This window comes from Notolabrus celidotus, chromosome 11 (genome assembly GCF_009762535.1).
Source record: "Notolabrus celidotus isolate fNotCel1 chromosome 11, fNotCel1.pri, whole genome shotgun sequence".
Taxonomy (NCBI): domain Eukaryota; kingdom Metazoa; phylum Chordata; class Actinopteri; order Labriformes; family Labridae; genus Notolabrus; species Notolabrus celidotus.
Window position 1 is genome coordinate 33,212,819 of NC_048282.1, and position 24,674 is coordinate 33,237,492.

Consider the following 24,674-nt stretch of genomic DNA (forward strand, 5'->3'; position numbering starts at 1 on the left):
GGTCCAGAAAGTGTCACACAAACAGTTTGAAATAAACACATTAAAATGATCTTTTAACAGAAAAAATCCAATTTACACTTTTTTTAACAGTTTTTTTTAGCATACATTCTCTGTTAATTCATCTCTTTTAATATTTTTTAACTCTATTTAACACACTGTATTCTTTAAGTGATTGATGATAGATATAGCAAGATAGACAAGACCCTAATCCTGCAGAGCCAACAAGAAGAACTTCATTAATTTCCAAAATACAGAGTCACCGAAAAGTCGGTACACAAACCACGCATGTGTTTACGCTCAGGTCAGAATGTCTCATTACACTTTATTCAACCACTCTGATCAGACAAGTCCAGATATAACATCTCATTTCAAGATACTACAAGTAAAATTAAGGACTTCAATGTTTGCAATGAGTAAAAAGGGCTGCAAATCTTGCACAAACAATTTTCCAATATAAGTTTATAATTTCCAAAATACAGTCACAGAGAAGTCTCTGCAAAAACCAAGTGTGTTTACGCTCAAGTCAGAATGTCTCATTACACTTTATTAAACCACTCTGACCTGACAAGTCCAGATATAACATCTTATTTCAAGATACTACGAGTGAAAATAAGGACTTATATGTTTGTTAGGAGTGTAAGGGCTGCAAATCTTGCACATAAACCAAGTTCATGTAAAACTAATGTTAAGAAATGTAAGGGGAAATGTTGCATGCTGCAAAAACGGCCATTAAAAGTCTTTATTTTTGGCTTCTAATATCCTGAAATAAGATGTGATATTTGGAAGTGCTAGGCTGATGTGATTTAGATTAAGTGTGGTGAGATATTTTGACCAGGAAGTAGACAGATGTATAGTTTTTTGCAGGGTTGGGAAAGGAAGGAAAGTAAAAATATGAAGTTGGAAATTACAAGAGAGTCATATTTTCACATTTGATTAAACTTTTGCAATTTTCCTGTCCTCTAATCAATGATTTTTTAAAGCTTTCAAGTCTTTGTATTTTTTCATTTGTCTCAGTATACAAGAGCTGAGAAATGGTAGTCTATTTCTAGGACACATTTAAAGTGCAAGGCAAGTCCTCTACAGAAAAACGGTATAATAATGTCACATGAATAGAGGTAGAATTAGGAGGATTTAAAAGCAAATGTGCACAAAAAAAATTCTACTTGATGAAAGTGAGTTCTTAGACTATGTGTTCATGACTACAAATAAAAGGCTAAAGAAACAATGAAGGGAAAAGAGTCAAACTGCTCAATCACCTTTTGTTTTTAAATGAAGCGTGAAGGATAAACATCAGTGATTGGTCAGCAGATCTCAGGCGTTGTGAGGCAGAACATAAGAGAAGAGAAGTAAGAGAACCTGGTTTCAGTCCATGTGTGAAAAACTATCAAACTACAGGAGAAAAAACAATCAGACTAGGAGGTAAAGAAAGTGTGTTTTTGTTTGGCGATGATATAAAACTGTCTGTTTGTCTAAATTGACGCCTAACTATCCCTTTGATTCACCGCTGACAGACTCTGAGGATGCAGACGAGCATCTCTCAGTTTCTAAAAGACATCTTGTGTCTTCAGATTCCCCCACAACCCACGGCTTTTATCACTACTGTACTAAAACAAAAAATAACATGACGCCATTTTGCAGCATCTCAGGCTCAAAAACACATTTCACCCTGACACTTATCTGCAATTAGCCATGTTCGATGTTTGTCATGTGCGAACACTTAGCAGAGTTTGACATTCATTTGATTCTAATGGGATTTTCGGTGGGGGTTTTGCCTGTAGGAACGTTGCCGTGCAAATGCATGACTGTTCTCAAGAAAACATTTGTCACTCGGGGACAGACTAAATTGGAATCATTTATTGTTAAAGCAGACACTTTATGTTTTCCTCAGTAGGTTAGTCTGGGTTTTTTAGAGTTCCTGTAAACCCTGAGCTGTTCACTGGGACCTTTAGCCCGGCCTTTGTCTGCAGTCTGAGGGGTGATATCACCTGCACATGTTTACAATTAGCTGAATTGTTTCCCGTAGCGGTGCTTAAGCTTTACTCAGCCTCTTAAAAATCTGTATTTTCCAGATGGCCTAACATTGAAGCTCCTTTATATACGACCCCAGTGCAAATTAACCTGCACGGCCCAGAATGAGACTTTTATTAATTCAAAAACAGACTCATGGAAAAAGTTACAACATTTGAAATTGTCTTCACGGTTTAGCTCGGGGTGGCCATGCAGCTTGATTTGTAAAAAAAAAAAAACCTCTGACTGCAGCTCAGCCTCCTCAGCTTTCATTTTTAGCTTGTTGAATGTGATGTGTTACATAAAAGCCCAGGTGACACTGTGTCTACCAAAATATAACCTGCCCTCGTGGTAAGAGATGCACCGACAGCAGTACACAAACTAGTGTGCAGCGCCGGTCAGCAGGAAAAGTGTGTTTGGGTCAGAGTGAAACATGCCCACACACTCTCTCTGCGTGGAGTTAAAGCTGCTCTATAAAAGACACCGAGGTCTATCAGACACCCACAGACACGAGCTGTTTTGCATCTCTCCGGCCCCGGATGACAGACAGTTGCATGAGTATCAGCGTGCTTACAGTACAGAGGGATAATTCTGCTATCGTATGTGGCCCAGATTTGGAGCCTATAACAATGCAGAGTGAGTTGTGAGCTCTGCACATCCACTGGTGAAATCTATCAAGTGTCCTTTTTTTGAAAGAGAGCTGTCACAGTGATGACAAAAGACAAAACTGCAACGACAGCATCAGATATAAAAAAAAGTGTGCAGATCGTCACTTCAGATTTCAACCTTTGGATTTTGAAGAAGAGAGAAGAGAGTGAAAATAATCCAGGGATTAATCACTGGAAAGTGGATTTCCTTTATTTAAACTCTGACTTTTATGAATTTATTTAATTTTACATATTTTAGTATCAACATTCTGGAAAGACACCACTTAAAAATACCTTTAATTTAATGTATAAAATTCTTTGAAATTATTAATTTTTAACCGAGAGCAGCACCCACCAGACTCCATTGACAATGTGGTGATTTTACCTTCAGGAAACATGAGTTGCTGGTCTACTTCTGCCTCTACCAGCTATCTTGTTTGTGTTTTGGAGTAACTTTGATCACAAAAACAGCTAGTACGGATCAAACAGGATACTTGTGCTGCACACAACTGAACAAAAATAAACCCAGAGAGGTAGAAAGAGACGAGAAACTCTCCTTTAGAGGGAAATTTAATGTTTTGTCAATGAAGTCTGGAGGCTTTTAAAGGAGTGATGTAACAGCTTTGTATTTATGCACAGCTCCTTTCTGTAAAAGCTTTAGACTCTTATAATAATAACAATAACTGGCACCTGTATGTGACAAAAACAACCAGTAAATTGCTGAAACAATAAACAAGAGAACTTTATTTGCCTTCAGCGTCAAAATGCATGAAAATAAAATCAAACATTGATTAACGAAGATGTCAGCAGTTTATGTGTTGGTAAAAAATTCAGCATCAAATAATAGTTCAGTAATAAATGCTTTAAAGCCTTATTTGCAGAAATTGTGGGATGAACAATGTGCTCCAGTTCTGATACTGTCAGTATAAACCTCCGTGAGTGATGTGTCATTAATAATGCTCGGTGTGTAAAGCTCGCAGACAGTACACACACACGCTGCTGTACGCCTGTAGGGCAGGAGTGCATTCCAGCGAGCGGAGCGACACCGCTCTTTATCCAGACAGAGGTGGAGATGATCCTCTCTCGCAGCAGGGCCTTCCCTTTGTGTACACGTGTGTTTAGGGTTGTCTCGGCAACTCGGCAACTCGGGCCCCGCCCTGAGCGCTGTCGTGCACGGAGGAGGACAGGATCCTGCTAGCGGAGCTAATAGTCTACCTGAGGTTTGGTTAAGTAGGCGCATGTGTGTGTGTGTGTGTGTTGAGTATATATGGCATCATCAAAGCATGCCAATAATTACAGAGTGTGGTTATTACTGTATGCGACTGTTATTTTCATTAACATTCATTTCCCGTCTCCGGTAAGAGTAAATACCCACCCACCAGTTTAATCACAGGTTCATTTCAACCCAACGCACTTATCTTCATGATATCATCAAACCCTCATAACCTGATGCTGGATGAGATATTTATTTTATGAGAAGCAGGCCCCGTGGAGTAAATACAGACAATAGTGAAACTTACAATGTGCCGCTTTTAAGACTACAGCATTAATATACTGCAGTGTACAGTGCAATGATCCACACAGAGATTCTGACACTTTGGTATTACAATAATAACCCCGGGCCTCTCGGCATGGCATGATACTAATAACATGGAACTGGTCAAGTCCAAATGAAAGCGTGTTTGCAGGTCTTTGCAGATTTACGTTGCATTGAAATGCAGGCAACCTTGGCAGGAAATAAGAGATGGGAAAAAGGCCAGCCTTTCATCATTTTCCCCAAATCAGAGGAGGAAATGAATATGGATGCCCTCAGGCGTGAGGGGAAGGAAATTCAGGGGCTGATGAGGTCCCTAAAGGATGCGTCTGGACAGTACCGGAACTTTTCAGCTGGGTCGCTGCCAGGGTGTGAGGGCTGCCATGGAGCATGTAGGAAACACATGCTAACACAAAGGCACTCACTCATACAAACACACACACACACAAGGAGCCAGAACAGCTAGCTGTTTGAAGAGTGCACACACACACACACACACACCAGCACATGTACACGGAGAGGGATAGCTGCAGGGCGTGCAACCCCTCTGTTTTGGGGGGAAGGGAATAAAGGAGGTCAGGACTCAGAACATTGATTAGACTGATCTTAAATCATTTCTGTAGAAGAGAAGATTATTTCTCCTGAACCCTGAGGACAACTGTGTAGAGGTTGCATCTTGCTTTTTAAAGGGACAATAAGAAGTACCTTTATGAACCTAAATAACATTTCTAAACGATTGCAAGTCCCAGAACAAAGGATGAAAATGATACCACACTTTGCAAGTACATGTTTGCTGCTTGCTTCACAGTGGCATGTGCACAAGAGGCAAAACAGGCATACGAATAACTCAAAACAACCCAGCAGTCAAGGATGAAAAGTTAGCCTGGATAATTCAGCACGGCCCCCTGGAAGTTGGGTGCAACAGATCCCCCACATCAACAACTAATTCACAGAGGGAGTGAGGAATTCCTGGTTAGGGATTATGGCAGGGTTCAAAGGAGTCCATTCAAGAACACAAAAAGAGGAGCCGCTCTGAATGGGAAGCAACAAACTGCATTCCAAACGACGGAAGTGCTCACTGTGACATAAGATAACTAATGTAACTTTTGAGAGCACTGTTTGCTGATTTAATGAGCTTTTGGCTTACAAGGTCAGCTGCCCCATTATCCTGTTGTTTGAGACCCACAGTGATAGAAATAATTTGGTGCAATGTTCAGAGTTTGAGCCAGAGCATACTATTGTGACAATGACCCGTCACTCCAGCCTCCCAGCACCCAACTGTCCCCCATTAAATCTGGGACAGAATCAAAGCTGAGAGCAGGCGTCTCATTAAGACAGCCACTCATCAAAATGAAACCGTTGGCTGTTATCGAGTAAACATGTATGAGACAAGAAGAAACCCTCTGGTGTTGAGGATGGAGCCAATGTGGAAGTGTAAAAAAAAACGGCGGTTCCTCCTGTGTTGAGGCCGGTGTGACAAACTCAGGAATCCCCATTAACTCCCATGTAAGAATGTCTGGACCAACATGTTTACATCCTGGTACAATGAAACAGTTTCAGTCTGGAGGGCTCATTTCTTTATTTGTATACTCTGCGCAGGGTTGGGGTTATTATAATGCATCTGTTTTGAAAAGATCAAGGCTGAGAGTTACAAAGAAATTTGCATGGTGAGTTGGTGGACAGGTGTGCATGTTGTAGCTGTTAGCAGAGGGCTGAAGACCCGCCTCTTTGCATGTGTTTAGACCAATCAAAAGTTAGATTGAGTCAACATTTCTCATATGATGGCAACCAATGTTTGGCTTCATAACGCCGCTCCTCAAACCAGTGGAGTAACTGACACAGCATCCACGTTTTATACAATCTAGGGCAGGGGTTTCCAAACTTTTCAGCCTGCGACCCCCACTGTCCCTCAAAGTGATTTAATGTGGCTTCATTTAGCTGGTCTGCAGAAAATGAGCCTACCTCTATGAGCATGTGTCTGTGTTTCCTGTGCCGTTATGAATTAACCGACTGCTACTGATGCTTTTGATAATTAACTGTTCACTAACCCTTTAATTAGGAGTCATCTGGCAACAAAGAAAGGCAGGAAACTCATTACATTTTCTATTTTCAAGGTTTTAATTCAAGTTTAGCTACTATTTTTGTTGATTTTTTTTTTCACTATAAATGAGTAAAATGTACTATTTTTGGATAACTTTTGACATTTAACTTTTTTTATTGCATTTTTTCAGTATTTCTTTTTTCACCACAAGTTAACAAATGATATATAAGTAATACAAAACCAACAAAGAGAAGAACAAATAAAAAATACAAAAAAAAATTAATAAAGAAATAATAAAAATTAACAGTACAAAATAAAGGAAGATAAACATAAGAAAACAAGCTAAATAAAAATAATAAACATTTTTAGATAACTTGACAAAGAAAATTCTGGATGACAACTCACGACTCCCCCAATTGTGTCTTACAACCCCCCCAGGGGGTCCCGACCCCTGATCTAGGGCATGAAACTGTGAGGTATGCCCAGAAAATAAGTGGTTTAAAAGCTAGCAAAAATAATGTTGTAAATATTTGGTTGTTTTGTTGTTTATGGAGACAAACAGTGAAGCCATTCACCAAAATATATAACTGAATGTTGATGCCAATTTACAGTATTGAACGCTGACCTCAACAGCAGCTCCAGTTTGTCTATCATACTCACAGCACAAACTAGCTCTAGCAAAAGTTAGCTTAGCTGCTAACGTGCAGACTGAGATATGATAATAGCTCAAGTGTACATGAGAGCTGGTATTTTTCTCTATACATTCAACCCACATTAGCTGACATTAGCTTAGCAGCGTAGGAGCAGAGTGTGAGCATCCAATAGGATCAGTTTAGATGATATCAGATACTTCATCTTGGAACAAGGACTAGCTAATGCTAACTCAGATGCTACAGCGGATGTTGGGGGCCATGAACAGAATCAGTGTTGATTAAATTTGATATTTTAAGACTCAGCAAATTTAAAGATTTTTACTTGGAGTTATTTAAGATATTAGAGTAATATAGCAACATTAAACAAGTTGTTTTTAAGCTAGGCGGTGGATTAGTTCAGCGGCTAACCCCATGTACAGAACCTATATTCCTCAAAGCAGGCAGCCTGGATTCAAACCCTACTCTCAGCTCTTTGCTGCATGTCATTCCCCACTCTCAACTCCTAGTTTCCAACTCCATCCACTGTCTTATCTTTCAATAAATGCATGAAAAGCCCAAAAACGGTTTAAAAAAAGAGGATTTAAGCAAAATGCAAATCAAAAAAGTTTAAGTGGCCGGTAAAACTAAGGCCTATCTTAATTTATTCATATTTTTCCTCAAAGTAAAAAGGAAACTAGTTATATATATGTTTATTATAATGTTTTTTTTATTCTATTCTAAGTCTTTTTGATCTTTAAAATAATACATAAGTGTCACAGAGGAGTGTAGGTCTGTCTTAAGAGCATGCACAGCCGGAGATGCTTCATTGATCTGTACAACAAAGATATAATTTGACTCCTTCTAATCTCCAAATCTCACCTCTCCATCTCATCCAAACCCGGTTTTCTGCACACCAGACTCTCTGTAATTGTGATGATGGAGCAGATTATGCTCGTGTTATTTCCAGATCCATCACCGCACCACTGTCCTGCACGGGTCACTCTGTGTTAAAGTCGGGGGGCCTTTGGCGAGAGCAATGATCTGTGTGTGACCTCTGCTGCATTTTAGGGATGAATGGGCCTTGGGCGACAGTTACCAGGGATACGATACACAGCACAAAGAGGACATGTCAGTCTCTAAGAGACAGAGAGCTGGATGGACAGGTAGATATTCAGACAGAGTAGGAGCTGGAAATAACAAGCAGTGGTTTTGACAGAGGGACAAATGGCCACAGAGTGAGAGACGGCTATGCAAATGAAACATATTCACTGGATTCCTCCTATACGTCAATTTTATGTTGAAGTTTCAGTCTGGTGACAGCTGAGCAGCTTTAGTGCGTCAGGTCTGCACAAAAGTTTGGAGATCTGGAAATCATCTTACAAATGTTTCCATCTTTTTCCTGACTTTGTACGAGCGCCGTGAGTACAATGAGACAGACAAGGAGACAGACAGGGAGAAGCAACTGCGCCGGACAAAATGTCTTTAGGGTTCCCGATAGACTCTGTTTCAGCAGACTGAATAGCTCTGCTGACTGCCACAACACTGACCTCCCACTGACACAGAGAAAATGACCACTTTCTACAACTTTAAAATGGCCTGGGGGGGAGCACCAGATACCAGCACTGAAAATACAACAGACAATTGCTGACTCAATGTTTGTCAGGATATGGGAAGGAGGAAAATGTGTCCTTGACAACTTAAACGGTTTTGGATTGAACACGACTTATTTTGACAGTTAGTTCTATATCAATGACTTTTTTTTCCTCCCGCAGACAAAGAAGTGAGCATACACACACATACACTTGAAGACAAAAACATATTCTTCAAAGGAGTACTTGACGTATTGAAAACAAGCTCTGGAAGAAGAATAAGAATAACCTTGTCACGTCTGATGTGCACTTGTGAGGATGACCAGAGCCCACGTAGGTTTCCTGTGACGTGCACACCTGTGTTATTATTATCAGCCTAATGAAAAACAGCAGAAACACAACACCATTATTTTCCACGCTCCCTGAGGTGCAATGCAGGGCCTATTAGATCCTTCAGATGATCCATCTGCACACATACTTGGCCTCACACGCAAAAAGCCATAAAATATGACTGTAACATATCGTACTATTATAGTTTGCTTTAAGAGGCCTCCCCGTCACTCTGTTAATCTTAAGAATGCTGCTCTGGTTTACAAGTAACAGCTGAAAATCAAGCCCAGGAAGAAACACGGTCTTGTCTTGATAGGCAGGATGACTTACGGCTGGCCCGGCGAGCAACCTCTTGAATGTCTGAGGGGCTGAGATATATGATGAACAGACAAACGTGGGAGGACACAGAGTCCCTGAAATTCTTGAAAACGGGGGGAGAAGTGATGAATCTGCAAGTGCTCTAAACTGTACAGCAAATGTGGACGTACTGTAGTTATCATCAGTGAGCTCATGGACATTATTATGTGTTTGTGGACATGTGTAGCCTTGAAAATATGAACCAAAAGCAAATAGACTTCCTGATTCAGTTTCATTGAAGCTACTAAATCTGCGAGGGGGTTTTCCAGCTGGACGTGCCAAACTTCACGTCTGACTTCTGCCGTTGCTCAATCATTTCTGGGTTAAGGATCATGAAATCTGGGTGACGATGACCTCACCCCCACACCCACATTTGTGTGACGTGTCGGTGCAGTTCCTCCTGGCAGACTCTGGCATCATGTTTGCTCTCAGTCAGACACAGTTGGACCATAATTAGACATGCTGCTTCCTGTACAAAGACCTCCCTGTGTAATATTAATCATGTGAGGATAAAGTTGTAAATCCATCCTCTGCGGAAATTCCCCCCGCTTTCAAGTCGTCTCAAAATGGAGAAAAAGGGGCTCTTTCTTTTTACCGTCAGATGTCGGCGAAATGTGAAGTTGCACGGGGGCTTGAAATCTGCAAGTTATGGGGATTTTAATTTTAGTGGGAAGCTGTAAGAGACAACAAAACTGAGCAGAAAGAAGTGTCTGCTTCGTGCCCCGATGACCCGCGAGAACCGAGCCTCTGTGTCACTGCAGAAGAAATATTGTGAGCAGATTTCGCAGGGTATTTAGTGAAATTAGTTCATCTTCATGGAGTATCATGGCATATAAAATGCGGCAGAATAATATTTTTGGTTTCCCCACGTTCATTTTCTCCTCTAAATTATACCATTCGTCATGCGCTCGTTACAAAGACAGTCAATTTTGAACCAATTCCAATTGCCTCTAATTTTTAACTGAAATAATACAAGATGCACATTTTTCATCTCCCTGACATCCATTGACTTTATTATTGTCTGGAAATGCCAGACTGTGGCTGAATAAACACAAAGAAAAGTCAACATAATTCACATTTCTGGATGAAGTACATTCTGAGGTGTTACACTCTCCAAGTTATCAAAGTCAAATAAGCGGCTGTTTTTTTTTAATACTTTTTCATTTAGAGTTTGAAAAGTTGTTTATTTCAGACAATAGGAGCAGATTAACTTAAAGGCAGCTCCGAGGTAAGCTCCACCAATAAGGCTGATCATTAGGAGCGGATAGTGAGTGCATACAGACCGAGCCATGGGCTACAACACTGACATGTTGTGTGCTGCTCCTTAATCAAGTTGTAAGTACAACCGAATTATTCCACATTCATCAAGGACACCTAAGCTGTCACTGCTGTTTAATGAGTATCAATTAAGCTGTTTCAACAGACTAGCTCAGCACATACTGTAGACACAAACAGGCAGGAGCAGCCCTGAGGAGCAGCCTCTAAGCACTACACTCTGCACGGTCTCTGAGGTAGTTTAGGTGCAGGATTAGGGTTGAAACAAAGGAGGTGTTCTGCATTTCTATTCAGATGACAATCAACGGAGATCTTCTATTTTATGACACACACCTCCTTTAATCTTTTTAAAACACTCAGATCTGTATAAACCTGCTCGTTATGTTTGTAGAGAGTCTTACAGTATCTCTCTTTTTGCTTCCTGATCGTCTCTTCCAGTAAACGATTAAGATTAAGACAGAATAAAAATGTTTATGTGAGACATATCTGACTAACTTGATGAGAGTAGTGTACAAATACAGAGAATACAATTTAAATGTATTTGTTTTTTAGTACTCTATGTTTAGTAAGAAACACATAATAGTGTTTAAAGTATGTTATTTTATTTTTTAAAGATTATTTTTGCTTTTATTTTGAAAGGACAGCTTGAGAGAGAGAGGAAAAGTAGAGAGAGAGAGAGAGAGAGAGAGAGGGGGGGAAGACATGCGCCAAATCATGCCGGGGCTGGAAATGGAGCTTATGACCAGTGCAAGGAGGACTGTAATGTACTTAACTGTACATGGGGCGCCTGATCAAACCAACAGAGCGATAAAAAAAAAGGCATCAAACACATTTCAATTTAAAAAACACAAGTCTAAAACTGGATCAGTTTATTTAATAGGACCATAAAGTGTTTCAGTTTTTAATTATTTGTCTCTTATTCTTATCTTGACTCTGTTTGGATGTAATAAATTATACAAATATATACTGGCATGTGCTGCTTTGCACATTTGGGTCTAGGATTGGGTAAGTCAGGGGTAATAAGTGCTGTTATTATTGAAAAAGTATCACTTTTGTTGTCTAAAAATGAACAAAAAAATTCTGGGTCAACATAAAAGTCTAAAAGTTTCACAGTAAACTACCACCTTTCGTGTCTTCCTCCAGCGTTGACATCCAAACTGCACCTCGAGGTGTCGGGGTCTAGATGTTAATGTGTTAAATAGGGTGCATGATCCTTTTGGACCCCCTGCCATGAAGAATAACAAACTCTTCCCTCCTGTCACGTCACATTCAGTTTGACATTAAAACTTGTTTGGTGCTCACAAAGAAATGATCAAATGAGCCGTTCAGTATTTGTGAGCCTCACTAATTAGAAAGCTGGAGTTTTTGTTTTTTTTTATCTTCTAAATCAGTGTTTTCATTCAGTTTGTTAGATAACAACACTGAAAGCACCAACAATACATGGAACAATTAGCCAGCTAGCAGAGCTGGATGGGCTTCTAATTCAAATGCACACATCCTAACAGCTACTTAACAAAATACGGGAATTTACAGTGTTTTTAAATCAATCTATTACTATTCTGATCATTATGTGGGGTCACAATTAAAGGTGTGGACACATTTAACCAAGAAATTTCAGATTGTCACAAAGAATGTGGTGACAGAGGCATGACAACTGCGTATCTAACCACCTTCTTTAAATTGTTGTAATCATCCCGTGTTGTCTTATGTTGTTTTTTATGCATTTGTGACTTTGAAAGGTATCTCATAAATTAAGCTGTTTTCTGGTTATATTAATGTAAAATAAAATAAAATAAAATAATAAAACACATCAGATGATTTACTTTTAATTCAAACTTAAAGCTAACGTTCATTACGCCCTTTTAAGGAGATCCACCAATCTGTGATGTCACAAATTGTGATAATCATGTGTCACTCTCGTTTAATTCTCGTGTGACTTTTTGAATGAGTTTTTCAAAGACGTCTCATCCTGGGATTACTCCAACACATGTTTACCTCACAATTTGAGACGTTGCCAATGTTTAGTGTTTACATCTAGCATTTTAATTACAATTTTGTTGTTAAAACTCCCAAAAAATAACCCAATTTTTTAAACAAAAGTAACAAAACTGTGATTTTAACCGTATATACGCTGACTGCAGTGAGCGTTGAATAGATTCCATAATATTAAATGTATTTTTTTTTTACTCTGTGTGCCTTCACTCTGAAACCACTGAATTAACAAAAAATAGATTTCAGATTTTTACTGTTTTTTCTGGTTATATTAATGGAAAAGAAAAGAAAAGACATTTATAAAACACTTCATATGACTTACTTTTAATTCAAACTTAAAGCTAATGTTCATTATGCCCTTTTAAGGAGATCCACCAATCTGTGATGTCACAAATTGTGAAAACCTTGTGTCGCTCTCGTTTAATTCTCGTGTGACTTTTTGAATGAGTTTTTCAAAGACGTCTCATCCTGGGATTACTCCAACACATGTTTACCTCACAAATTGAGACATTGCCCATGTTTAGTGTTTACATCCAGCATTTTAATTACATTTTTGTTGTTAAAACTCCCAAAAAATAACCCAATTTTTTAAACAAAAGTAACAAAACTGTGATTTTAAGTGTACATACCATGACTGCAGTGACTGTTGAGTAAATTCCATAATTTTAAATGTGCCTTTTTTTAAACTCTGTGTGCCTTCACTCTGAAACCACTGAATTAACTAAAAATAGATTTAAGATTTGTACTGTTTTTTTCTGGTTATATTAATGTAAAAGAAAAGAAAAGAATAAAACACTTCATATGACTTACTTTTAATCCAAACTTAAAGCTAACGTTCATTACGCCCTTTTAAGGAGATCCACCAATCTGTGATGTCACAAATTGTGAAAATCCCACATCGCTCCTGTTTAATTCTCGTGTTACTTTTTGAATGAGTGGTTCAGAGAAGTCTCATCCTGGGATTACTCCAACACATGTTTACCTCACAAATTGAGACGTTGCCCATGTTTAGTGTTTACATCCAGGAGTTTAATTACATTGTTGTTGTTAAGACTACAAAAAAATAACACCACCTCTTCAACAAAAGTAACAAAACTGTGATTTTAAGTGTATATACCATGACTGCAGTGAGTAAATGTTGTGTTTTCCATGATGTTAAATCTGCCTTTTTTTTAACTCTGTGTGCCTTCACCCTGAAACCACTGAATTAAAGGTGTTTAGATTGAGATAATTAAGGGTTGTCGTCCGTAAATACCTTCAGTTGTGATTATTTCTGCTTGCATATGTTCAAACACTAAGACCACATAACATGGATAATAAATATAAACAAAAATCAGAAACATGAAGACTCATTTCGCTCTCCAACATGGTGGAATTATAAAAAGTGCATCATTTTTCTTTGGCTGGCTGATTAAACTGATTCATTCGGACTGATGATGTGCCAAAGCCATTTAAAACAAACCCACAATAGCTCATTACGAATCACTATGTTCTTGATTGGCTGTAATAACAAGTGCATGCTGGAGATTTTTTCGAGCAGAGTGTGTGTGAGTGAGTGGTGCAGAGTGTGAAAGCCTCAGATTGACCCTCGTACGGAGACAAGAGATCGCAGGCCAGCGAGGTCAACAGAGCCGGTGAAACATTGACTTGATTCATCAAATTAGGTCCTATGTAATTGCGCTGCATGACGACTCATAAAACATGTCGGCTATAAAGCTGCCAGGGAGCCATCAAGCCTGGTGCTAAATGAAGTTACAAAAGGTGCAAGGTTCACAACTTCATACAGTGCCGGAGTGAAGCGTCCAGGAGCTCTACGTCCGGTCGTAACCTCGCTCTGAGAGGTAACAGGGAACAGAGACACGGCTCTCAGCTGCTTTTTAATCTAATCCTCTAAAAAGATGTCTTTACATTAGTTCTTGTTATCTTCCTGTTTTGTAGTAATATATGTTACTCATTAAATTAAAACCTGCTTCCTCATTTTGCCAGGAAATGAGGTTCTTACACCAATAATCCTTTTCATCCTGGTTTGACTCATCATCTTCAGAAGGAGTGAACGCACATACTGACATAGATTATTTATCATGAGTGTTTAAAGACTGCAGCTACAAACGGCAGAAATAGCATCTGATAAAAAGTGTTGCTATCACATTTTTTTGCGCCTGCTGTTGCCGAGACTCCACAAACACATTCACTCAATCCAGACCTCGGGAACACCTGAGCGCAGATTTAGCGCGCTGACCTCTCAGACGCTTGCAGAGCGTGCACTGTGAAGGCAGTTTACCTTTGTAATTGTTACAGATCACACCATTAGCACAATATTGTCATAGCTCCTGCTCCTGCAGTCAGTAGCAGCTGAGGGTTAATTTGCATAATAAATCTTAATTGAAGCTCATTAAGGATTTGATAAGAAGCAAATCAGGTACACCGCGGATAACTTAAGATTAATGTTTTCGCTGTTTTTTGGCGCCGGCATATCGGGTGGAAATGTCACATTCATTCTGAGCGTTTTGCATAATTGTGAAGTATGCTATATGACTTTTATTTAGCATGTAAAGAAGGGGAGGGAAAGTCTGAATCTCTTTATAGTTATGCTTTGTATTAACATCCAACGTGCTCTTGCATAAAAGCAGCAAATGAAGTGACATGTCTGAAAGCAGAGAACAGTGATTCTTTTTTTTAATATGACATGGCAACCTTATTCAAAAAGCCTCTCAGGTTAGTTTAACCCGATCCGGCTGTGATTGTTTCTTAACCATATGGCCAACATGTTTGCCCTCAGACTATTCATGTAGGTCAACAACTACAAGATGGATGTCCTCACTTCAAACTCCTTCTCTCTGCGTGAACAAAAGGAGATGACGTGCTCCTGACGAAACTGCAGATGATATAAATTAGAAAGACATAAACGATGGAGTGGCTGTCTATCATTACAGTAATGCAAAGCACATGAGGTGCAGTGCTTTTTATCATAAAGCATATATAAAACGTTACCATACCTCCTCTGCGTGATCAATACCAGACCCACGGTGCTACTGTATTAACTGAGAGCTCGCCTTGTATTCTTATCCTCTAAATCCACATAAATGAACAACCCCAGCCATAAAATCTCCTCCTCATTTCTCCTCTGTAAATCATTATATCTGTTGGGACCTGGACAAAATACCATAACATAATTTCTTTTGTACTTGGGACGTCTAGCAGAAATAATGAGTTTTAGCCCGCTCGCAATAAACTCTCCCAATATTCCAGTTATTGTCAGACTTAATGAGTAAAAAAAAAAAAATCATAACAAGAAATAGTCTCTTTTTCTGCAGTGATGATCACATGGAAACATTATCCACATGAATCACCCCAACGGCATATCAAATTGTGTCATTTGCCTGGAAACTAGTGCAGGTCTCAGAGGGAAGGCAAGGTGAATGAGCAGTTGCTGTAGAGAGGTGCAACACTGCACAGGCACTTGCTTTGAGACCAATCATAACAGGCTGTTTTTTCCACAGCGGAGGAGAGAGATCACTGTGCTGGAGGGCACAGGAGTCTTGGTTCTTATCACCTAGACAGTGCACCACCCTGTCTGCCTCTCACGCAAACAAAAGCCTTCGTAAACTATTAGCTATCTACACCTGTCACCTTACTGGCATGCAGGAGAAAATGCAGTGAGATAACACACTCTGAAAAACCACCTGACTTTTCATTACTCTCTCTTTCTCTCTGTAGTAAGACTATACTGCATGAAAAGTAGCTGATGAGCAGAAAGTTATTAAAGGGGATCTCTGTGGGGAGCGCCTGCAAGTTGAAAAAAACTGCAAGCATTGCAACAAAGTGTAAGTATATGGTGTGGTTGGCTCATGAGCCAATGAGCATTTTAAGGCTGGATCTGATCAAAACAAGAACTCGCCTTGTTGACGCCGATTTAAAACGAAACAGAGCGAGGAAAACTGAAAATATGAACGCCCAATGGTGATTCTTTTTTTGTTTGAGGCAGAAATTTTCTCTAAGGATGAGCTGAAAGAGCTGACAAAGCAACCTGACACAGATACAAATTGCAACACCTAGAATTCAGGGAGGGGGATTTCACGTTGTTGCATGGATTCAGAGATTTTGCACATGCAGAAATTTATATTTTTGTCATTAAAAAGAGCTCTGCAGTGGCCAACTAGCTACAATCTTCCTTTTTTAAATGGTTGTTTTATTATTACGTGATTTATGAGGGCTTTGCATGATCTCAATCTCTCAAAACTGCAGATTCAAAAATCTAAAAGTAGGATCAATCGTCTGAAAATGTTTCTTAGACATTGCCCAATGGTGATCTTTTTTTATTTGAGGCAGAAATTTGCTCTAAGGATGAGCTGAAAGAGCTGACAAAGCAACCTGACACAGATACAAATTGCAACACCTAGAATTCAGGGAGGCGGATTTCATGTTGTTGCATGGATTCAGAGATTTTGCACATGCAGAAATTCTTATTTTTGTCGTTAATAAGAGCTCTGCAGTTGCAAACTAGCTACAATCTTCCTTTTTTAAGTGGCGAAATTATTAAAAAAGATTGTTTTATTATCAACGTGATCTTCTTTTTTTATTTGAGGCAGAAATTTGCTCTAAGGATGAGCTGAAAGAGCTGACAAAGCAACCTGGCCGTTACAAATTGCAACACCTTGAATTCAGAGGGGTGGATTTCATGTTGTTGCATGGATTCAGAGATTTTGCACATGCAGAAATTTCTATTTTTGATTGATTGATTTCTGAGGGCTTTGCATGATCTCAATCTCTCAAAACTGCAGATTCAAAAATCTAAAAGTAGGAGCAATCGTCTGAAAATGTTCCTTAGACGTTGCCCAATGGGGATTCTTTTTTTATTTGAGGCAGAAATTTGCTGTAAGGATGAGCTGAAAGAGCTGAAAGAGCTGACAAAGCAACCTGACACAGATACAAATTGCAACTCCTAGAATTCAGTGAGGTGGATTTCATGTTGTTGCATGGATTCAGAGACTTTGCACATGTAGAAATTTCTATTTCAGTCATTAAAAAGAGCTCTGCAGTGGTGAACTAGCTACAATTTTCAATTTTTAAAAGGTTTTTCTTATTATTACATGATTTCTGAGAGCTTTGCATGATCTCAATCTCTCAAAACTGCAGATTCAAAAATCTAAAAGTAGGAGCAATCATCTGAAAATGTTCCTTAAACGTTGCCCAATGGTGATTCTTTTTTTATTGGAGGCAGAAATTTGCTCTAAGGATGAGCTGAAAGAGCTGACAAAGCAACCTGACACAGATACAAATTGCAACTCCTAGAATTCAGTGAGGTGGATTTCATGTTGTTGCATGGATTCTGAGATTTTGCACATGCAGAAATTTCTATTTTTGTCGTTAAAACGAGCTCTGCAGTGGCCAACTAGCTACAATCTTCCATTTTTAAAAGGATTGTCTAATTATAATGTGATTTCTGAGGGCTTTGCATGATCTCAATATCTCAAAACTGCAGATTCAAAAATCTAAAAGTAGGAGCAATCGTCTGAAAATGTTCCTTAGACGTTGCCCAATGGGGATTCTTTTTTTATTTGAGGCAGAAATTTTCTCTAAGGATGAGCTGAAAGAGCTGAAAGAGCTGACAAAGCAACCTGACACAGATACAAATTGCAACACCTAGAATTCAGTGAGGTGGATTTCATGTTGTTGCATGGATTCAGAGATTTTGCACATGCAGAAATTTCTATTTCAGTCATTAAAAAGAGCTCTGCATTGGCCAACTAGCTACAATCTTCCATTTTTAAAAGGTTGTTTTATTATTATGTGGTTTTTGATGGCTTTGCATGATCTCAATCTCTCAAAACTGCAGATTCAAAATTCTAAAAGTAGGAGCAATCGTCTGAAAATGTTCATTAAACATTGCCCAATGGTGATTATTTTTTATTTGAGGCAGAAATTTGCTGTAAGGATGAGCTGAAAGAGCTGACAAAGCAACCTGACAAAGATACAAATTGCAACTCCTAGAATTCAGTGAGGTGGATTTCATGTTGTTGCATGGATTCAGAGATTTTGCACATGCAGAAATTTCTATTTCAGTCATTAAAAAGAGCTCTGCATTGGCCAACTAGCTACAATCTTCCATTTTTAAAAGGTTGTTTTATTATTATGTGGTTTTTGATGGCTTTGCATGATCACAATCTCTCAAAACTGCAGATTCAAAAATCTAAAAGTAGGAGCAATCATCTGAAAATGTTCCTTAAACATTGCCCAATGGTGATTCTTTACAGGGAGGTGGGTTTCATGTTGTTGCATGCATTTTGAGATTTTGCACATGCAGAAATTTCTATTTTTGTCGTTAAAAAGAGCTCTGCATTGGCGAACTAACTACAATCTTCCATTTTTGAAAGGATTGTTTATTATTACGTGATTTCTGATGTTCTTTGCATGATCTCAATCTCTCAAAACTGCAGATTCAAAAATCTAAAAGTAGGAGCAATCGTCTTTTTTTTTTATGATTCAGGTGTTCACGTCTTTACTTAACGCTGCAGCCAACGTTAATGAAACCATTCTTGTAAACTAAGAAACTTAAAATTGTAAAAACGTGACCCCTGGTGTAAATGTGCGAGCCGAAATCCCCTGCATCCTCACCCTGTAGGTATCAGAGATTAATCTGAGCCTGTAAACACAAAAAAAGCCTTCTAAATCTAAAACAAACCTTCTGAATGAACGTCCAGTGAAAGGGTATCATTCTTTTTTGGTTATGAATTCATAACAATGGCCAAACAAATTTAAGCAAATCATAGAAAAAAAGCCATGTTGTGATAATGGCTGCAGACAAAAGAACAGTGTGCTAATGCAGTGGGAAAAAAAGGAGGTGGTAATCTGTTATTAAAAAAATAAAATAAGACCCCCTTGTATTTTCTGCCATTTTCCTTCCCAGCTTTTGTCACTCAAAATGGACTTCCTTTTCTCTACCTAAACTGGATAAACAACATCTGCCTTGATCGTAGGATGTTTTCTGAACAAACCACTTAGGAGGAATTCCTGCTAGCCAATTCCCACAAGCTGCTGTCAGTCACTGGCTGGCACTGCAACACTTAATGCCTTTGTCTGTTCTCCAATTTATCTTGTTAACAGCAAATTGGGCTAACGGTTTGAGGCACAGAGCTATTGTAAAAAAAAAAAAAAAAAAACTAAAAAAAAAAAAACAGTAATAGGAATACTCCCACGGCCGCTAAAATAACATATGGCTCCCTTCACTCAAAAATGCATCCCGTGCACTTATAGGGCTTTAGGTTTACACCGTATATAAACCTGATACACAAATTTCATCCAGGACTCTGCAGCTCTGATAGCTCTGTGTCTTAGTGAAGCTTTCTCAGTGATAAAGCAAAGGTTTAGAGCATCCTCTCCTGCACCGGTGAGTAATTGGCATTTTTAAATTACCATACAAACCATGTATGCAAAGGAAGTAAATCAGATACAACTGGCCTTTACTGGTGCATCTGTGGTCCCACGTTTACAAATACGCCTATTAATAATACAAGTCCCAGAGGAGATTACAAGCACCCCGGATGCAAAATGTCCTCAGAATTGATGCTTTTTATTCTTTACAAATACCACCAGGAGAGGATGCTGCATCTTTAAGAGCCCAGCAGACTAAAAAAAAAAGAAAAAAAAAAAAGAAACCTATTCCTTAGCATCTTCCATGCTCTTATTTCAATACTCCTCTCTCCTTGTTCCCCCTCCACACATCATTAAACATATTATTATAACATGACTGTCAGCCCGCGTCTCTCTTCGCTCCATTCTTGCTCTGCCAGGTAATCAATTTGTCGTCACTCTCTGTAACCCCAGTAAAGTCATCAAGTGAAATGAGTTACAGCTGCAAAGAGCCTTCAAGAATACAGGAGGAAGGGAAAAAAAAAAAAGAAAAAGAACGCGAGAAAAATGACAACACAGCCCAGGAATATTCCACCGCTTGATAGCACATCCCAGGTCTTGAAGATGAAATATTAATGCACAATTTGTTTATCTGCAGGCCCACATCTCTCCGGTGCCGAGCTGTTAATTTTCTATCGGCACAGACAACGGATCAGTCAGTCATGAACTCTTCACAGCCATTACCGGGAGACATTTTGATTAAGTATTCCTAATGTAGTGGATAGGAAAGAATGAAAACACTCTGCCTGCCAACTTTTGATTGACCATTAAGCCACTGATGAATGTGCCTGTCAAAGAGGAGACAATTACCTCAACAATGAAGAAACTCTTCTGGAAGGCTTATTTCTCTATAGGGCTGACACATTTACCAGAGTACAGGCGAGGCAGCTGAGAGCGTGTAAAGGGATCACTTAGGCATCTCCTCAAAAAAGTTCACTGAATAAAAAAGCAGGGGGGCTTTGTTTTGAAGAAAGGGGGCTTTTTTTGGAGGCTGAAATGTGGGAAAAATATTTAGTGTGGGACTGTATGCCAGCGAGTGCTTCCGTGTGTGTTTGTGTGTGTACATGTGTATGTGTAAACTGAGAGTGTGCCGAGCAGATAAGGGTCTCAGTATCTTAAGCGGGTATAAAGAGACGCTATTATTGGCAGAGAACAATCGCCATCTGGTTGCTACATCCGCAACCATAATAAAGACTGATAACTTCTCAACACACCACAAGCAAGTAATTGCATCCCTCGTACAATGAAATATGATTGATCAATCTGGTTTTAGGCCACAATCTCTGTCATAATGAGGCACTTCTTGGGAACATTATAATTCATGACAACTGAGGAAGTGGTCAAAAGCTGCAGAGAGAGAGAGAGGGAAAGGTCAGAGGTGACAGTGATTTAGTGGCATGTGAATTTCAGCGTTGTGGTTTTTGGGGCATTTTCCTGAAAAGATTACTCTGCAAGAAACACGCAGTAAACTGAAACGCTCACACACTAGACGAAAGCAGTTGATCTGAACTGTTTGGAGGCCTCCTTAAAAATCAGATTACTAATTCGCTCAGTGCATCAACAAACTGGTTCTGTTTCAAACACACAGTGGATTTTTCTAAATGATCCTGCAGCATAAAAAGTGTTATCTCGATGTGTGTGTGTGTGTGTGTGTGTGTGCTCTTGTCTTCCTGTCCCTGCCAGCAGCAGCATAGATGGACTGCATCTGTGTGTGTGTGTCTTAATGTGTGTGTGTGAGTGAGTGAGTGTAACCCATTCTCCATTTGTCCATAAGATTATGAGGAGTTCACTCAGAGTTCATCTGCTACGGATACAGCGGCTCCACATCTTTCAGCCCCTCTCTTTCTACACTTCATGCGGGTCAAATGAAACACAGCCAGGGAGGTTTTTTCTCTTTTTCAACAGCGAGCGCTACAAAAAAAAACTTGGGAGACTTTGTGATCAATGAATGACTAAACGCCTTCTGACATGTTATTGGATTATCTGAAGAAAACTACACAGCTGTTTGTTGTTCTTTTAAAACCCCTGATAAACTGTTTACCTCACTGCTTTTGCCTTATTTATCTCAAGTAATACACCCCCTGCCTGCAAGAAGCTGCTTAAAGATGCTGCAACTTCCACCTCCTATTGTTTTAACATTTGACTTTCTCACAGCAGTGTGGTGCCCAAACTGCAGCCCCCAGGCCCCCCTTGAGAGAGTCCAATGATAATTTGTTAAATGTTAATTTTAGTAAATGCACAAAAGATATCTGTGTCCAAAAAATGTTCACTAAAGCACTCATACAGTTATATAACTCCAGCTTGCAAAATCCAAACCAACAAAAACCTTGCTCACATGGGACAACAGTGAGCAATCAGGGGGTCTGATGCGTGTCTAAAAAGGGGGTCCCACATGATAAAAGTTTGAGAGGGAAACCCTGTGTCCAAAGCAAGGGATTTGTGGATCCATAATAAGGCTAACACACACACATCAGACTCGTATTAGACAGGATCTCAAGGAAAAAGAAGGGAGAATCGCTTACCCGAAGCCCGCTTGGGCGCCTGCTGTTTCCTCCGTGGCATTTTTGGAGTCGCAGTTCACTACAGTGCCCAGGTGAAATCTGAATGCGGGCTACGATAGTCCATGCATAGAGAGAGAGAGAGAGTGTGTGTGAGAGGCTTTATTGTGGCTCTCGGAGTAGTTCAGTCTCTCTCCCCCCTGTACAAGAAAAAAATCCAGTTAGGAATCGTTTGCAGCAGCAGGAAGAGAACAGATGTTAAAAATCGCTCTTTCACCTTCTTCCTCTTCTTCTTCTTTTTCTTCTTCTTCCTCCTCCTACGGGGAGCGAATCGTCTCCTTTCACCATCCGTTTGTGTCCATCAGTGCCTCATATGTTGATCGACGTGTGTCAGTCAGTCAGTCAGTCCTGCGGGCAGTTTTTCGGCGGACAATATGTGGAGAAGGGGAAAGCGCGTAAAAAGGCGTTTGGTAATGGTACAGTATATTACGCACGGTGCAGGAGAGGGGGAGAGGCGATGCCAGCAGACATCGATCCATAGAACAAACTGAACATTAAAAACTCCTCCCTCCTCGCCTGGACTTGATGATGGCAGCGAGACATTTGTTACACTAGATAACCATGAGTTTATTAAAGGAACAGAGGCCAGGGAAAAGAGAGAGCAGAGAGAGCTGTGTGCTGCTGCTGCTGCTGCTCCTGCTGCTGCTTTCTATCACTCTGTCTCTCTTGCTCGCTGGGTTTTTTCATGCAGGGTTTTTTTTTTCTTCAGGGTTTTTTAAGATCCTACAGCTTCCTTCCGCTTTGCTCGCTTGAATGAAAGACTCAAAGTTTGGGAGATTTACTCCACATTTGAATTTGAAGTGCTGCATTCAAGATCGACTGTTTGCATGTTAGTGATTAAAAGGCTTATTGTAAGGAGACAAACCTGAATGTCTTGAATGTTGTTTTTTAAAAGCAGATCTGCTGTGAAACTGTTTCCTGGAGTATCTTTAAGGAAGGAACACACATGCAACTTGATATAAACAAAAATGGGAAAAAGAACCTAAAGCTGCAGTGAGGAACTTTTGATTTATATCCATTATAACTCCAGCTTGCTAAATCCAAAGCAACAAAAACCTTGCTCACATGGCAAGGCAAGGCAGCTTTATTTGTATAGAGCATTTCATGGGCAACTCAATGTGCTTTACATTAAAACATTAAAAGCATTGGAGACATTCAGACAAGCATAAAAGAACGAAATTAAAATGAGAAATATGATAAAACAGAAAAGAAAAGGAAAATTAGAAATATATTAAAAATGACATTAAAATTTTAATTTAAAGTGGGTTAAAATAAGCTAAGATAGGAAGGCAGTGGCAAATAAGAAAGTCTTAATCTTTGATTTAAAAGAGGTGAGAGTTGGAGCAGACCTGCAGCTTTCAGGGAGTGTGTTCCAGATATATGGTGCATAATGACGAAACACTGCTTCACCATGTTTCGTTCTGACTCTAGGGACTGAAAGTAGACCAGTACCTGATGACCTCAGAGGTCGAGGTGGTTCATAAAGTAGTAGCAGATCAGCCTAAACCATTCAGTGCTTTATAAACCATCAGCAGGATTTTAAAGTCTATTCTCTGACAGTCAGGAAGCCAGTGTAGGGATCTAAGAACTGGAGTGATGTGGTCTACTTTTTTGGTCCTTGTTAGGACTCGAGCAGCAGCATTCTGTATGAGCTGCAGCCGTCTGAGGGACTTTTTAGGGAGTCCTGTAAAGACCCTGTTACAGTAGTCTAGTCTGCTAAAGATAAATGCATGGATGAGTTTTTCTGCATCCTGCTGAGACATAAGTCCTTTAATTCTTGATATATTCTTTAGTAGGCGGACTTTGTAATTGTCTTAATGTGGCTGCTGAAATTAAGGTGACAGCATCCCTCTGAATCAGGGGGTCTGATGCGTGTCTAAAAGGGGGTCCCACATGATAAAAGTTTGAGAGGGAAACCCTGTGTCAAAAGCAAGGGATTTGGGGATCCATAATAAGGCTAACACACACACATCACACTCGTATTTAACAGGTTCTCAAGGAAAAAGAAGGGGAAATCGCTTACCCCAAGCACGTTTGTTTTTAAAAGCAGATCTGCTGTGGAGCTGTTTCCTGGAGTATCTTTAAGGAAGGAACACAAATGCAACTTGATTTAAACAAAAATGGGAAAAAGAACCTAAAGCTGCAGTGAGGAACTTTTGATTTATATCCATTATAACTCCAGCTTGCTAAATCCAAACCAACAAAAAGCCTTGCTCACATGGGACAACATCCCTCTGAATCAGGGGGTCTGATGCGTGTCTAAAAGGGGGTCCCACATGATAAAAGTTTGAGAGGGAAACCC

General features: G+C 39.5%; 1 protein-coding gene across 1 annotated transcript in view; it reads right to left on the reverse strand.

Annotated features, from left to right (window-relative positions):
• LOC117821121 (teashirt homolog 2) overlaps nucleotides 1–22,947 on the reverse strand; it is a 58,669-nt gene extending 35,722 nt beyond the window's left edge. The window contains 2 exon segments of the mRNA XM_034695187.1: nucleotides 22,337–22,512; nucleotides 22,590–22,947. Coding sequence (XP_034551078.1) covers nucleotides 22,337–22,376 — 40 coding nt within the window. The 5' untranslated portion in view covers nucleotides 22,377–22,512; nucleotides 22,590–22,947.
• Between the last annotated feature and the right edge of the window lie 1,727 nt (nucleotides 22,948–24,674).